This window comes from Cyanistes caeruleus, chromosome Z (assembly GCF_971803275.1).
Source record: "Cyanistes caeruleus chromosome Z, bCyaCae1.hap1.1, whole genome shotgun sequence".
NCBI classification, from domain to species: Eukaryota; Metazoa; Chordata; class Aves; order Passeriformes; family Paridae; genus Cyanistes; species Cyanistes caeruleus.
Genome location: NC_141732.1, coordinates 69,795,244 through 69,812,165, shown reverse-complemented (window position 1 = coordinate 69,812,165; position 16,922 = coordinate 69,795,244). Strand labels below are relative to the sequence as shown.

Below are 16,922 nucleotides of genomic sequence, written 5' to 3'. Positions count from 1 at the left end.
GTAATTTATAAACAAATCTTTAAATATGAATATATATAGGTGAATTATATATTTAATATAAAATTATATCAATTTTGATTTAAAATATTTGTCTCATAAGAAAAATGTTTAAACCCTGTGAAAGATGCACTGAAATATAATTATGGAATATTTTAACTTGATTTTACCAATGCTTAAAATGAAAGTACTCTTCTAAAAAGGAAAGTTCTTTGGGAATTCCCCTGACTCCCATCAACAAATACCTTTTCAACAATGCATACTTTGAAATGCTAGAAAAACTGAAAGCCACTTATTTCTCAAAAGTGGATATTTTATGCTTTTCCTTTCATTCATTCATTCATTCATTCATTCGTTCATTCTCTGCTATTGAAACATGCTGAATGGGGCTTGCTATCAGTGAGTTTGAATTGCCAAACAAGAGGCAGGTCTTACTATGTATTTTGAATATCTACAAGAAACATACAAAGAATTATAACTGATCATGTTTTTCACTTTCCTTGATAATGCTCCAGTTGCTTGTGAAAGATAGGTCTGGTTCCCCACCCTGGGAAGAGTAGATCTTGAAAAGCTGTCCTTAAGAATTAGAAAATACGTGATAGCTTTCATACCATGCCTGTTTTTAGAACAAAGTAGCATGCTCAGATATTTTATTATTTATTTTAAAAAGGGCAGGGATAGTGTTATATAATTATGTTTAGGATTTTCAGATGTCCAGCCTGGAATGTCTAATGAAGAAGCGCTCCAGCCTCCCCTGCTCTGTGTGTGTGCGAGCCTTCAATTCTTCCCGGATCCTGATTTTGCATTTCTAACGAAGCTGAACTGACAAAGCGTGAAAGTGGTCTAAAAGGAAAAACAAAGAAAGTGACCCTGCTTTCACCGTGCCAAGACTAATCAATATTCCAGAAGCCCCGCTTTCCCCTCTCTGCTGATGTGTGGCTCGGAGTGGGTTGGTTTTCTCCCTTTTTTTTTTTTTTTTTTTTTTTTTTTTTTGTGGGTTTTTTTTTCGTGTTGTTTTTTTTTTTTTTCCCCGGCTCTGGGCTGGCAGTCTCCTCCCCTTTCCTTAAGTTACAGTGATAGTAAGTTGCCGTATTCCGGAGCACATGCTGATGCCAGTTTTCTCCCTGCCGCTCGCTCGGCTCGGCAGCTCCGCGCTCTCCGCAGGGAAGCCCCCGCTTCACCCACCGCGCTCCTAAGGGTCTGAAAGGTCTGAAAAGGTGAGCCCATCCTGTCCTCCAGCGAGGGCTGGAGCGGGGAGAACACATTTTTCACTCTGTGCCTTTGTATCTTAATTAATGTAATGATTCTTTTGGCTGCACCCATATTCTTTCTTGATCTAGATGTAAATTGTACAGGACAGATTAGCTGCGTTAAACATCCTGGAAAGAAAAGGCACTGTGAAAGATACCTCTCTTTTTTTTATTTTTTTTTTTTCATTTTTTTTTTTTTTATGTGTGTGCGTCTCTCTCTCTCTTTTTTTTCCTTTTTTTTTTCTTTTTTCTTTTTTTTTTTTTTTCCAGAATGCTTACATTAACCGGTTGGAACAACAACAACAAAAAAAAAATACAAAAAAAAAAAATCCAGCTTCCTACTAATTTAGATATTTAGCTCGGTGTCAGAATGTTTCCTCTCCTTAAAGTAGCACAGTTTATAGCATTCTGTTAAAATTCAGGGAGGATATTGCACTACGGTCCCGGTCTTGAAACATATGGTAAAAGCAGCGATCAAAATCTAACAAAATAAACTTGTTGCAACATGCTATTTTGTTTAAAATGTGCTGGCTGAAACTCCTGTGTATTTATATTTTGAGTGCTTCCTTAAAAAAAAAAAAATATATATATATATATATATATATATATATATAGTGTTCTGGCACTAAATTTATTAAAAATGAGATGTTAGAGTTGAACTGCCTATAAACAGAGACAGATTTCAGCAGGGGCACCTAAGTTTATCCATTTATTCATTACTAACTTCTTTTAAAAAGGCATGCCAGCGTATATTAACTAAGACTTCAGAAAATGGGGTTCTCAGTCTGGAAAATACCTTTGAGGAGGCTTCATTATTAAACAAACTCATACCCAGCAGCCATCAAAACAAACCCCCACGATCTAAAATGAAAATTAATACCTTAATGAAAATCTTTTAATATTGAAACATTTTAAGGATGATTCAGAGTGTGATTTCTTAAAGTCAGATGTGGTGTAGGTCTTGGGTTGTCCTGCACAGTCCAGGATTCAGACTCCATGATCCTGATGTGTCCCTTCCAGCTCAGTACAGTCTGTGCTCTGTGATACACGCTCGACATTGGTATCAGGACAAGCTAGGTGTTCCTCTGCAATGTGAGCTGGTATTACAGGCTCAAGCAACAAGTGGGGTATTACTTCTGATGCTTTACAGATGTGCTCAGAGTAGTTTATGCAGCTAAAAGATGAACATTATCAACATACAGCTGTCAAAGGCATATCTTCTAAATAGTGGTTGAGGGATAAATAAACTATTGCTGCTGCATTTTTCCATGTGAAAAGAAGGAATTGAGTCAATGCTTTCAATCATTTAAAAACATCTGAAATGTAGAACTACTTAAATGTACCGGTTTGATCAAAATATTTCTCTTCAATGGTTGATGTGAATGTGAGCTAGATTTTTTTTCCAATTAATAATGGCCTAATAAAAAGTACAAAATCAAGCCTGACAGATACTTTAAAACATTATAATACCTTAAGTTGCTATGATTTATTTGTACTGGTTTCACCTTTATGTATCAATAGCAACTATTAAAAGAAAGTTACTCCTGGGTTACACAGCATGGCAGCTGCTCAGGTTAATCACTGCAGACATGGGACACTTACCTGATCAGTACATATAATCCTCCTTTGAAAGTCCTGGAGGTTTTGCATCAGAAACTACTTAGCTATTAGGAACAATACAAGTTTTACTGAAACATGAAAAATATTTTCTTCTGTGTAAATATATAGCTAATCATTCCCCTAAAATCTTACTGCAGTGTTTGATATTTCTTGTCTTGCAGGTTTCTCCAGTACCTCCCAAAGACTCCTCCACTTTTCTGACGGGATACTGACAGAAGTTAATTATAAAAGAAAGCTTTCAGCAAGATAAATGACTAAAGGTAACGGAGAAGATCCAAAACCTGGAAGTAGGATGGAACGAATTCAACAAGGAGTCCGGAAACGTACACTTTTGGCAAAAAAAAAAGTACAGAGCATAACAAAGGACGATGTTAAAAGTTATTTAATGAGGAATGCCTTTGTGCTCTTCACCGTTGTTGCTGTGATTCTTGGTGAGTAATTTGTTCAATAGGAATATTCTGTTCTCCAGTGCATTTGACAATGACGATGTGACTGGGTGATTTGCATTACAAATGAGTTCCAAATTCTTCTGCACTGATAAGAATGTTCTGGTTTGGAGAGTTTTGGCTTTGACAGCTGCATGAAGTTTAAGGAAGAGCCATTAAATAATTCCAGTAATTCCTAAGGAGAATTTTGGTGAGAAACACCAACCAGAACAGCTGTTTTATGAATTCTTCTGTTAAAGAATCAGATACAATAAATGAATTTAATGTTTTCAATTATATCTTTTCCTACCGAAGCCAGTTGCAGAAAAATGCTCAGGAAATAACATATATTTACCTAAACTATCAAAAAATTAACCCTTTGCAACAATGAACAGAAACTCTCAATGAATGAAATTAAGAGACATTCCTAAGCAAAGGCATATGATAAATACAGATTTGATCTTTCCAGTTTTCACTTGATAAAGACAAGCCTAAGTTGATTCTCCCTCAGCCACTCACAATCTCACACATGCATCTTTCAGATGCAATTTGGGCAACAATGGCAATGTTACTTATTCAAAGGACTGAAAGATAGCACCTGATTAAATGCCTTTTAAGAGTATACTGAGAGGAATTCAGTACATCAAACAGCCTGTAGATTTGGAATGCACCAAAAGGTAAATTCAAAATATTGCTGCATACTTTGAATTAGCATTAGAAAGAAAATCTGCTGAGAAAAACATACCATTTTTTAAACTAATTTTCCTTTCAATGATTACATGATCACTTATGAATTTTTTTTTAACTAGAGATTTTCAAAGTGGCACCATACTTCATGAAATAACCACTCTTTACAGGGTGAGCAAGAACTTAATGGCTTTACTGTATGGCTTTCACTTTTCTCATTAGTTTAAAATATAAAATTGTGAATCTGATCATGATGATGTTGATGAAAAACCATATGTAAGCACCTAAAGATAATGGTCTATATCCTTTGCCTATGTAGGACCTGATGTTCTTCATAGTGTTGCTCTGTTTAGGTCTGCTTGCTGCATTTCTACAGCTCTTCCAGTAATTGAAATTTTAGGGCTTTACCATTTTTGTTGCTTGTTACCACATCAACACTGTTATTTCAAATTAATTTCAGGTTTGATCATCTCTTGGTAAAATAAAGTATTTTTGCTGAAGAAGTAATTTCTTAGTAGTAGTTTCTGATATTTATAAACAACATTTGATAGTAAGTGTTTTTAATTCCTAACTAAAAATTGTATCAGTGTAAAAGCCCCATTAACATCAGCGGTAAAAATATTAGGTGTTTTATTTACAGTGGTCAGGAAAAACAGAGCAAGTCAAGCAAGATTTGAAACACTGTCCAACCATGCAGAACACAATTCTTTGATTGTTACTTTTCTATACAGCATGTGAAAAAAAATTAATTTTTGCAAATTTTTCTCTGTTGTCTGCATCCAATAGGGCTCCCACAAATTTGTCAGTGTGGAAATGAAATGTAGACTGGACAAGTGGTTTTGCTGTAATTGCTGGTTCCAATTAATTTTAGGTAACTACTGATACTCTGCTCACTACTCCACTACCATCTACAGCAGAGGATCAATAGGCACTGGAACACAAGTTGGAGAAGTGATGAAAATGTGCAGCCTAGGATGAACTGGCTGCTCCAATTCTGCTCATGAACCCGTAGATATATCTAATATAAGATATGGAAGAAAAAGTCTTCTTGTTTTTATCAAAAATGCTCAAAATTTTACTTATATTTGTTATGTGTGGTGTAAATTTGCAGTACTAATATATGATTAGAACAGTAATTTCATGGTTAACTGATTATAAAAAGGTAACATTTGGGGCTTTTGAGAGTTTCTTGCTGTAGAAGATACTCAGAAGTAGGGAACAGATGGCTAAAGGGTTTGGAAGACCCTCAATAGTTGAACTCCATCTGTCTAGTTTGGCAAGGATTAAGTTGTTATCATCACTCAGTTGTCTGGTGATCTGTGGGAAATTAGATGGTGGGCTTGATCCCTCTCCCAGCAGACAGCAGTCAGTGTTGCAGGATTAGCCCACCAATTAGCACTACTGGATCTCCCATTGGAGATGCTTGGATGTGAGTCTAGGTGGAAACCAAACTATACTCAGGCCAGGGTTGAATTGTTTACAAGAATTAATGGTTAATGATCTGTAATCTAATAGAGAGATGACAGTTCCTAGAGCTGTCAGTCCAGAAGTTTTCATAGAAACCATACTCAGGAAAAGATTTTATTTAGAGAGAGCAACATTTCTTCAGAGACTTTTTTCTTGCATCTCTTTTATTGAGGGATAGTCATGGAAAAGCTTTTTTAATAGAGCATTTCCTATTTCTTTGCTGAGCAGGATTGATTTTGGTAGAGGTCAAGTGCACAGGATCTTTGTTCCAGCACTGTCGATTATAGTGGGGACTTGGACTTGTGCTGTGAGTGAATCTTGTGAAGTGAGAATCTTGCTCTTTGTTATGAAGGGTGGGTAACTACGACTTGCAATTCTCTCTGTTGTATACAGATATTTTGAAAATCAAGTGAGGTTTTTCTGGTATTCACATGACAAGGAGAAATATAGACATTTATATAGCTATTTGGTTGTTAATCTGATTCTAAACTGAACTCTAATCTAAATTCACTAGCTCAGATCACACTAAGCCAAGTATTCATTAAAAACATAGTGATGAGGATGCAAGAAGCTATAATTCATGTTGAAAAATACTTGGAACTATTCTCTATTCCCTAAAAAATGCAAGGAATGTCCTTCAGACAACTCTTTCTGCACAGGTAGAGTCTATCTAACACATTGTCATAATCATTGTTAATATTTTTAGTGAAGTTTAAACTTTTATCAAACCCTTCAAGAAACTTGGAGAAAATCATAGTCAGTAAGTGAATTCTGATGACATTTTTCTCATTTTTCTTGTTCAAATAAAGATATTATGCATTAGTTTTCTGTAGTCAATCTGGTCGCGATGCAATTGATGAGAAAAATCACGTTAGACAGATTTGTGAGGCTGAGCACTGGTAAACTAGGAATATCATGATGATCAGGAGCACTTTAAGGTAGTGCAGGGATCATGGTGGCTCATGGAAAATCTGCAGGAAGTCTCACAAACTTTGAAGTGCTAGCCAATTTACTGGCAAAATCTCAGGCTCTCCCACGCTACTCAGAATCATCATCCTGTCCCCAAAAACTCATTCCTTTCAGATACACTTCCTTTATCAGCCTGCCTTCATTCTCACATCCCATTTTCCAAAAAATGGCACAGGATCCAAGACTCTGACAGGGCTTTAAATGCCAAAGAATCTCCTGTGGGTTTTGAACTTGTACTGAAGGAAAGACCAAGACACAGAGCGCTGCTATGTAGAGATCCTCAGAAGCTGTCTGTAGAGAAATGCTGTCTTAATTGAGGGGCTCAGTGAAATAGAGGCAGGTGGTGAAGCAAGTACTATGAAAAGCAGTTTCTACATAGTTATTAAGCTCTAATTCTCTATCTAAAATCTTCTTGCCAGAGGTATATGTTGCAGTTGTCTGCTGGGACATTCGATGGGGAGGGGGATGGATCCACTCCTGTTTTCTGACTCCCTGTTTCTCCAAAGGAAAGAAGGAATGCAGGCCTGGTTGTGCCATTGAAGCCAGGCTTCCGTAATTGACAGCAATCTCACAACAGGTGTGAAATACAGAAACCCATACAGCATTAATTATGCAGGAGGCTCCAAAACTTTCCAGAGTGTTTGCCAAAAGAACCAAGTTAAAAGTACAGGAAGAAGACAGGTGAGATGAAGGCCTTGCCCCTTGCCCCTGAAGAAAAAAAACAGAGAGATAAATAAAGCCTTGAAAGGATCCTTCATGGCACAGGAGACAAAAACCCACAAAGCCCTTGCAATATCTGAACAGTGCAAAGTTGTGCAAAGGAGCAGATTCTCCTATCTTGGGAAGACTCCCTGTCTGAACAACAGTTTGAAGACCTATGAGGCACAAATCTGTGATACGCGGCTAGACTAAACTCAGGATAATGCCCACAGAAATGTCAGCCTTGTTGCTTTAAGTTTGTGTGTTAAAGCAACATCTTTTCTGTTTTTGGCAGATCTCTATGTCCACTTAAGGATATACTGATATACCCAGAGAAGAGTAGCTGACCCCACTATATATTGACATTGAACACTGAGACAATTCCTAAGGCAGCCTTGTTAGAATTTGCATGAGAGCAAAGATCCATCACTGAAGGAGAAAGAGCTGTGGGACCTGAGTTTAAGGTGAAAAAATATGTTAAAACATAAAGAGAGGAATTATAAATAAATAAATAAATAAATAAATAAATAAATATATAAATATATAAATATATAAATGAATAAATGCAAGAAAATCAGTTGGCTACAGTTTAAGAGAAATTAATTATTTTTATGCTGAATTCATGGGCTGACTCTCTCAGGGCTCCCCTAAAGAACCTGCTTAACACAATCGATTTCTAACTGAGTGACAAAACCTTCTTAAGTAATATTCTGAAAAGTTTGCCAATTAAAACCTTTATTTTTTATTTTAGTTATAAAATAGTTACAAATTGGGAAGGAAAAAAAAACCCATAAACAGACAGAAAAGCTCAGAGTGACACTTAAAACTGCAAAACAGATTATTCTTTTCAAAAGGAAGAAAAAGTATAGAAATGCAAAGAACTTTAACTGCTATTAAGAAACCATCAGTAAAAGTCAGACTGTGAAATACTCTAGTTTAACAGTTACTTGCAAAATAAAATAATGTTGATATATTATCACAATCCACATTTCTTACCATTCATTCTGGTGTTACTGAAATGAAACAGCAATAATTGTTGAATTGCCATACATAGCACCGAATAGCAACAATAAACTTGGCTACCTTGTGAATAACAATTAAACATTCTAGAGAGAGCAGCTGTGCATAAATGCACAGTAAGGATGCAAAATCTGCCAAGTATCAACTTTTTTCTATCCTAACATTCTAAATTTTCAAATCAGTGGACTTGCAAAGTGGTGCTCAAAAATCTGAATGATCATAAAATTGTCCAGAGAAACATACATTCACTCCACTCTTCATACAGATTAAAAAAAAAAAAGCTGTTGAGATTGTCAAAATTCTCTCTAGAAGTAAAAAATAAATATATTTATATAATACATCTTCCTACAAATCAAAATTCAAAGCTATCCTAGGCAAAACACATGGCAGTTACTGTGTGGGACGTTTAGGATGTGACTTCTCAGAGATTTTACAAGAAAATTCTCTGAATGCCATTAGAGTACAGCCATCAAGCTATCAGAGGATATGTTACAATCGAAACAGTAGTTATCACAAAGATTATCAAGAAAATTTTTGTGTTGATCCTGAAAGGGGACTGACAAGACATATCAACAAGAAATAAACTAATATTAGGCCTTGCCAACCCTATCTACATTTCAGCAGACAGGGAGTAGTATAATTGTTGTGATGACTTTAAGGCATCACAAAATCATAAGCAAAATGCCACTGATCTGTATGTTGAGTAAATATTTAACATTGTTAGGTCCTTACTAGCACTTGTAAGGCTAGAACAAGATGTCAGTGCAGACGAAATGCTTTTGAGTTGGCCACAACGAAGGTGTGGCTGAAGATGGTACGTTCAGCTGCCCATGAATTCTTGAAAATTTCATTCATTTACCTTAAACTTCTGACAAAATTTCTTGAAATAGCCAGGCATCTGAAAGTTTCAGGAGATTGTATGATATCATAGAAAAAATGTTTTTCTTTATGGTTATCTTTAATTGCATTCGAAAAAACATACAAATAAATCAAATATTAAGGAGAAATAAATAAAGGGGCTACATATTCTGCATGTTTAAAAGGCTGCTAAAAACAGTAAGATATAAACGTAGGCATTGGGATAATTTCTACTGTACTGTAGCATAGACCTCTAGATGAGTAGCTGAGACATACTAATTTTTTTCATTTTTCATGCCTTGTTAAAGAAAAACCAGGGGTTTTGCCACCACCAACTTTATAAAATTATCCATATAGTCACATTAATTGTATGTATCCTCTGACAATCCTCACAATTCCTTCCGTTTGCTGTGCATTTCCTCAGGATTTTGTATTTTGTTTAATTTTTGATTCCAACCCAGCAATCTTATGGTAAGTAAACTTACAACAAGGCAGACACTGAGGTGCTACAGTGAGTCCAGAGACAGAAATGGAGCTGAGGAAGGGTCTGGAGCACAAGCTCTGTGAGGAGCAGCTGAGGGAGATGGGAGGTTTTAGCCTGCAGAAAAGGAGTCTCAGAGGGGACCTTTTCACTATCTACAATTCCCTGAAAGGAGGCTGTAGCCAGGTGGGGATTGGCTTCTTTGAAGAGATAACAAGGGACAGGACAGGAGGAAAAGGTCTGAAGATATGTCAGAGGATGTTCAGTTTGGATATTAGGAAAAATTCCTTGATTGAAAGGGTTGTTGAACACCAAAAGAGTCTGGCCTGGGAAGCCGGGGAGCCAACATCCCTGGAGATACTTCAAAGTTGCATAGTTGTGTCATTCAGGACTTGGCTTAGTGGTGGACTTGGCAATGTTGGGGTAAGAGTTGAACTTGGTGATCTTAGAGGTCTTTTCCAGCCTCAGTTGCTCTATGATTCAATGGGATTTAGCATATACTGTAATATATTTTTTTCCTAGTGGTTTTAAAAGTTGGTTTAACTGGAGCTTTGAAGCAATAAGGCAATGCAAGCGATGATAAAAAAGTACTTAATAAGGAGCTAAGAAATTTCTGCCTCCCATATCAATTTCCCCATCTCTGTTGTTCACAGAATGTTCTATGTTGTCTACAATGTGTGTTAGAGAACAAGTAGGCTTCTCACCAAGATGTCTTAAATTATTCATGGATTCAAAAAATATATATGGTAGGGAAGACAATATGGTGAATAGTAGAAGAACAAATGGAAATTATTTCAGAAGACTTTTAGTAAAAGCTGGATTATTACATTTATTATGTCAACACATCAGACTTGAAGTTGCATAGCCAGTGTTTGCACTTCAAATCAACACAATGATACCACAGGGTTTGTAACCTTTTAAAATCCATACAAGAGAAACTTATTTTCCTTCTAGGTTTCATGAGACTTTTTAAAATAAAAGAGTAAAATAATAGGTTTGATGAGCTGATCAACAGTGAAAAGGAAAATAATTAAATGCTGGAAAAGAAAGCCACAAGGGTAACAGGAGAATCAGGACAGTAACAAAATGTTACTGCTACTCATATTTCCTGCTTATTCTCCCATGTCCTTTCTTTTAGCATGAATTATATGAATCTTTTGAATTCTTCTTCAATTCTCTACACTAAAAAAAGAAATATCTTGCTTGAAAAAGCAAAAGCTAAAGCATGTCTATATAATTTTTATTGTCATGGATAGAAGACCGTAAATAGAAATGAGCTCGAGAGTTACAAAGTGTGTGCTTGTTTTTCACCTTTTGCTGTAACTTGGTATAACTGAAAATTGATTTATTCAAAGCAAAGTCTATAAAAGATTGGCTTAAGTTTTAAGCATTATTTACACAGCAACATAATCTGGCAACTCAAACTGGCTCTAGTAAATGCTTTGGTTTTACCATGTACAAGGGCTAAATGAAAGAAAAAGAGCAGAATTGCCTTTGTATTACAGGACCAATAATCAGGGAATTCCCGGGAGTACTAACCAAAGATAGTTGACAAATAAGTCAGATAGTTGACAAATAAGTCTACAACATATGTAACATACAACATATGTTAATGTCTTTATTTAAAAAAAAAAAAAAAATTGATTTGGGAATCCACATATTAAACAGACATGAATGTGCAATAAAGTTCTTCAATGCCTTAAATGCAGGCAAAGGAAGCTGCCCATGGAATCTAAATCTCAGAGCTGTGTCTTTTTAGTGCATGAGCTAGAGCAAGGAGACTCAACAGGGTAACCACACAAGTCCACGACCTAACCATGAAACTGCCTGAAACTTGCCAGGAGGAGCACAGGCAGTCAAACAAACAAACAAACAAAGAGGTTTGCATTCCTACTCCCACTCCTTTCTGAGTCAGGACCATGCCAGACATTTCACTCAGTGGAGATCTAGAAGCCCAAGAGTCCTCACCTTGGGAATGGTGTCAGCAGTGCTTCAGGAGTGGGGTTATTCTTTTCCTCTCAAAATTATTTTAGGTTATTCTTTTCCTCTCAAAAGGCAAGTTGCAGGGGGAGGCAATTCCACCATTCCTTTCAAAGCTGTGTTACAAGGCAGAGGTAAATGCAGGACTTCTAAGGACAAATACACATGCCAAGAGAGCAAAAGGCAGCGTTGTGTTTAACCTAATGACTAAAATGTTATAGGCTAAAAACCTATAACAGGAAGCCCCAGGCTGTGAAGTGATCCTTTGAGCAAGAAGAGGGACACAGGGTATCACAAGTCCAGATGACTCTGAGCATTCTGTGTGACAGTTGTGTTCAGTTGCTAGTCCCTCAGGACTTAGCCTGGAATTAGGCAAATAGATGTTTAGGTCGTGGCAGTTCTGAGAAAAACACGAGCAGAAGAGTGAGAACTGAGGAGTCTTCCAAAGCAAATGGAGCAGTGCCCATTAACTTTTTAGATGTACAGAACTAAGCTTTGTTTTTATCTGGAGGGACTTAAAAGGTTGCTGTTTGGACTCAGGTACTTACTGTGTGATTAAGTATTATTCCAGGTGCAAGTTTCCCTGTGCCATTTTTGTGACCTTTAAGATAGGAAAATTCTACCATTCTGAATAACACCTAACAGTGAGAAGAGAGGTGTCATTACTATACAGGGGCTATATCTAAAATAATCATTAGCTACAATGCTACAATGTATCTTTCAGATGAATTAACTCATTAGAAGTTAAGCATGATACTTTTTAATCAACTAAAATGAAACAATTCTGGAAATTCATGTGTTGGAAGAGGCTGCTGGAAAGTAAAAAAAATAGATGGAAGGTTCTATTTGTAAATAGTTTTGCAGTCATACTGAGGATTTTAGGGATGAAGTGGCTCATAGTCAAACATCTAGGGAGTGAAAGCATCCTAGCTATCTTTTTAAGAAAATGGTAACATGATTCCATGAATTTCAGCCATGAGCCTTACAGAAAGAATTCACTGAACAAATCAAACATAAAAAAAAAAAAAGTGTTATGGTAAACCTTACTACTGATTTGGCAAAAATCTTGTATTCTACAAGAGGAAATTCTCCCTCTCAGGCTACCCAGGTTGTTTGCACATGTCAACAAAATGCTGGACAAAAAAAAAAAATCTTTCAACAAAGTCTACCATGTGATATGTTCCAAGATTCCAAGATCCAAATAGCTCTGGCATGGGCATATCTCGATTCAACAAAATACTTAAACCTCAGTGTCAAACAAGTCATTTACAGATTGAGACTATTAGCACTAAGCTAAATTAACAGGTGGTTTTTTAGGAATTAAAATTTGGCCTAGTTCCATGGAGATATGAATGCATAATTTCAATGTCCTGCTGATAATGCTGCTAAACTGCATATCCAGACAGTCCAGCCTAAAATGAACTCTTTGTAGTGTGTGTCTAAGCTGGAATAAAAAACAAAGGCATCTCTTCACATCCAACTTCAAGATCTGTCTCAAACTACACCAGAAGTTCCTCAGAGTAAACCTCTGTTTTCTGTGGATGTTTGCACTAAGTTCTTGTACCTGAGTGATCTCAGTCTCACTGTCTGTGATTCCTTAATGCAACTATACTGTACAAAAGACAAAATAATATGGTTGGACAGCTGAAACAACAGTAAAGTAAAATTCAGTTCTGGTAAGGAATATGTCAGCTTCCAGCCAAGCAAAAAGAGGAAAGAAAGAACTGTAAAGCAGGAAAGGTACCCTATAAACTTTGAGATAGAAGCTTTCTTATCTGTTTAGATCTATATTTTATGTCAGTAAAATGTCACTTTAGTCATGAATGTGAAGCAGCGAAGTAAAGTCAGGCATGAAAGGAACAGTTATTACAGTAACTTTATAAAACACTGAGTAGTACCATAATTCTAAATAATACTTTATAAAATATAGTTTGATATATATTGTGAATGTCTGAGCTTTTGTATATGCATAGTAAGATATTATTCCAGTATATTCATAGAATTATTTGTTATTTTTTGCATCTATAATATTTTCAATTTAGCTCAAAGACTAATAAACTAGGCATAGTTTGTCTTTCAATGAAGTCTCTTGTCTGAGAATGAAATCAGGAATAATGTCCTTATTCCATTCAGAACAGTCTGCTTCAGTGCCAGCAGTGGAAACTCTTCTTCATTCCAAATCCTCTACTAATGGCCGGCAATGGCTTGTCTTAAAAATAAAATATTAAAAAAACAAAAAACCCACAAACAAACAACAACAACAACAACAAAAAAAACCCCACAAACCAACGAAGAAAAAGGAGAGAAAGCAACTATTACAAACAAGAGATAAATACAGAAACAGTTCAATGAAAACAAGCAAAAAAAGATTAAAAAACATTTAATGGCAAACAGAGAAGCTGAAGTTGGATAAAAAGAGAACAATTTTTTGGGCATGTTCTCAAAGGAACAAAATTACCTTCTAATTGGGGAAGACAGGCAAATGAGCCAAACAACTAGAGACAAAAGGGAAAAAGTGTATGAGTCTAACACTAGAGCAGAGAAATTGCAAAGGACAAATTTCAGTGGTTTCTAAAAAGTCTTTTTAACAGCACTCAGATTTGGTATCCCATTCAAGCATCATCTGGTCCAGTGGTGCTTTTGCTCTTTGTTAGTTACATCAGCCCTTACAGCTCCAGACTCCCCTTTCCACCTGCACATTTTCTGTCCACAAAATCCAAGGAGGAGATCCTGTGACTGCAAGTAAAGGCAACATGCAAGTGCTCAGCTACAGCTACAAAGATGTTTCAGGAATTCAGGCTCCTCCAGAGCTGGGCAGAAGATCAGGCAGAAGGTTTGAGTAACTCTGAGCTGGGAATTCCGTGCCCATGTGCCACTGATAATGTAGCTCTAAATGCCTGCCATACGTGTTCTCTATAAAACACCTCTGCATCTTTGCAAATTGTAACTGAACACTGTTTTTTTTTGTTTTTCTGGGGAAAACAATCTCTCTTACAAGATAAGGCAAACCTTCAGGGTCAGGTTCAGGGGCAGGTGCTCCTGAAGCACTGTGACTGTAGGATGTCTCCCCAGCACAGCTCTGGTGGCCCCTGAGCAAGGGTAGCACACTGACTTCTCTTCTGATGCAGTGGACAACTCTCTGATATTGAAGTGACTCTTGCTTTGCTATACTCTTGCTTTTCTCTGGACACATCCCTTTTTGCAGATCCCAGATCTTTTCTGGACTCCAGTCTAGGATAGCTAGCTCTCCCACATTATTTCTCCCATGACTCCTCTCACAGTAAGGAGGCAAAGGGGATGTAGCTTCTTATGTCCAAATCAACACATATTCCACTTTAATATAGATTCTAATAGGGAGCACAGGTCTTTAAGCTCTCTACTATAGTGTCATCATGCAGTTATAACCTGGCATTTATGTAAAATAAAATGGTTGCAAAGGGAACATGCCTTCCTACCTACATAAGGAAAACCAGAAAGCAAGGAAGGGGGATGTAGATTTAATACAAATTAAATTTCAACAGGTGTACCAGGGGGTGAAGATTTAATATAAAATTATGGAACAAAAATGCAAATCAAAGTCATGCTGAGCAAATTGTGTGATTCTTGTGGCAAGCAAGGAAAGAAATTAAGAAACGGAATTTGCCGGCAACTTTAAGTGTTTCTTATCACTAGAGAAGTATTTTACCTGTTTGTCTCAAGTAAATACAGTTGTGGACTTATCTGAAACTGGCTGTTAGAAGAAAAGGTGTCAGAACAAAGTGGTAAATTAAGCAATAACAAATGACCCAAAGAACAAAAGCAGTAATTCCAGAGCTCTGCAGGAACGTAGGAATGAAATGGCTGTGCAGCTAACAAAAATATACAATGTCCCATTAAACTGGTAGAAGCCTGATTCCCTTCATGGCTCTTGCCCAATTTCTGTTATAGAACAAAATGTTATTTGCTTGCTGGTTACAAGGTTTTCTGGATCTGAACTATTAACAGCTGTTAGTTTAGAATAACATTCTACTCAGCGTAAGGTATTTTTTCACAGTTATTTTTGAAATTTTCTATTTCCTGCTGGAAACTAAAAAGTAATTCTGTACCTCATATATTAAAGGAAAGGATATTGATATTGACCTTATTTAACAGTGTTCTGAGATTTACAGTAAAAAGCAGAAGTGTATATAACTCTCAGTGGTGTGTTCAGATTGAACTGGCAAGCACTGATAAAGATAAGCAGCTCTTGCACTCTTGATATAACACATAGTAATTTCCCCTTGAAATATGTTAAAGTGATGTTTGGTCAGTTGAGAAGTATAACTTTCAGAATTCTGTACCTCTTGCTTGAAAATGCAGCAGACAGCATGGGCATTGTAAATAAATTTAAGTTTGAAATAATTGTATGGTCTTTGATTCCTGTGTGATTCTGAAATTAGATAGAGACCAGAAGCTCATAAGAATTCATTTCAATAGCTTAGACTTAAAATAATGAGTTATTCGAAGTAATGAAAAAAGAAATCTTTTTTATTAGATTTATATATCTATTTCTTGTAAGTCCTGGGCCAGGATAGACTTGAGCTTCCCTAAAATTTTTGAATGAATGTTTAGATGTGGATAAAGCTCCATCTCCCATCTTCTAAGAGTTTTGGCTTGGGATTTTTAAAATAGATGTTTTGTTTTTAACTTACATGTAGGTGTGCCACCCGTTTAATATATGCAAGGAGTTATGTGAAACAGCTGTCCACTACTGTGAGACCAAGGCATTTTTGTAACACAATTAAGAACTTCATTTTCTCCAGTGAAGATTTTGAAACTCATTTTCAAATTCAATTAAGAAAATAGTGTGATTTTATTTTTTATTTTTTCAAAACCAGCCATCTCCAGAACATACCTGTTCTGAAAAAAAATTGTATTACAAAAGTATTTTTGTCTTGCTACTTTAGACCTTGATTTTATTACTTACTTCATCACACTTTGATATTAATCTATTTAAGGCATTTTATATTGAAGGTTTTGTGGGTTTTTTAGCCATACATGTATATCCATAGTTTTTAACATCTGACATGAAGACTTTATTGTTTCCTTTCTGGTACTCAACATCTAGAAGTGAAGACTGTAGGCCATTCATCAATATATTCCTATTTTTTGAATAAAGAATTCCAAATCATAATTACCATTTTGCAATTTCCATTCTATTATTCTAACTGCCAGAATTATTTTCATCTTCTACTCCATGCAAGCTTTAAGTCCTCTCTTCACTGTATTCATACATATTGAATTTAATTTTGAACATCTACATTGGTATAAAATCAATGCAATAAAATGGTTTAGCTTGTTAGATTGTTCTCATTATCATCAGGATTATATACAAATAAATTTTTCCATAAATTTAACTGTACCACTGACAAAAACACCACAAAAATCCTTTTATAACTCTAACCTGATTTGCTTTTTCATTATGAACTGTACAAATTATTTAACTACGAT

At 36.0% G+C, this 16,922-nt stretch overlaps 1 protein-coding gene across 1 annotated transcript in view; it reads left to right on the top strand.

The window, feature by feature from the left end:
- The first annotated feature begins 1,067 nt into the window (after window positions 1-1,067).
- Window positions 1,068-16,922, top strand: part of SLC1A3 (solute carrier family 1 member 3) — a 65,172-nt gene continuing 49,317 nt past the window's right edge. The window contains exons 1-2 of the mRNA XM_023944225.2: window positions 1,068-1,214; window positions 3,029-3,298. Of these exons, the coding sequence (XP_023799993.1) occupies window positions 3,118-3,298 (181 nt within the window). The 5' untranslated portion in view covers window positions 1,068-1,214; window positions 3,029-3,117. The remainder of the gene's footprint in view (window positions 1,215-3,028; window positions 3,299-16,922) is intronic.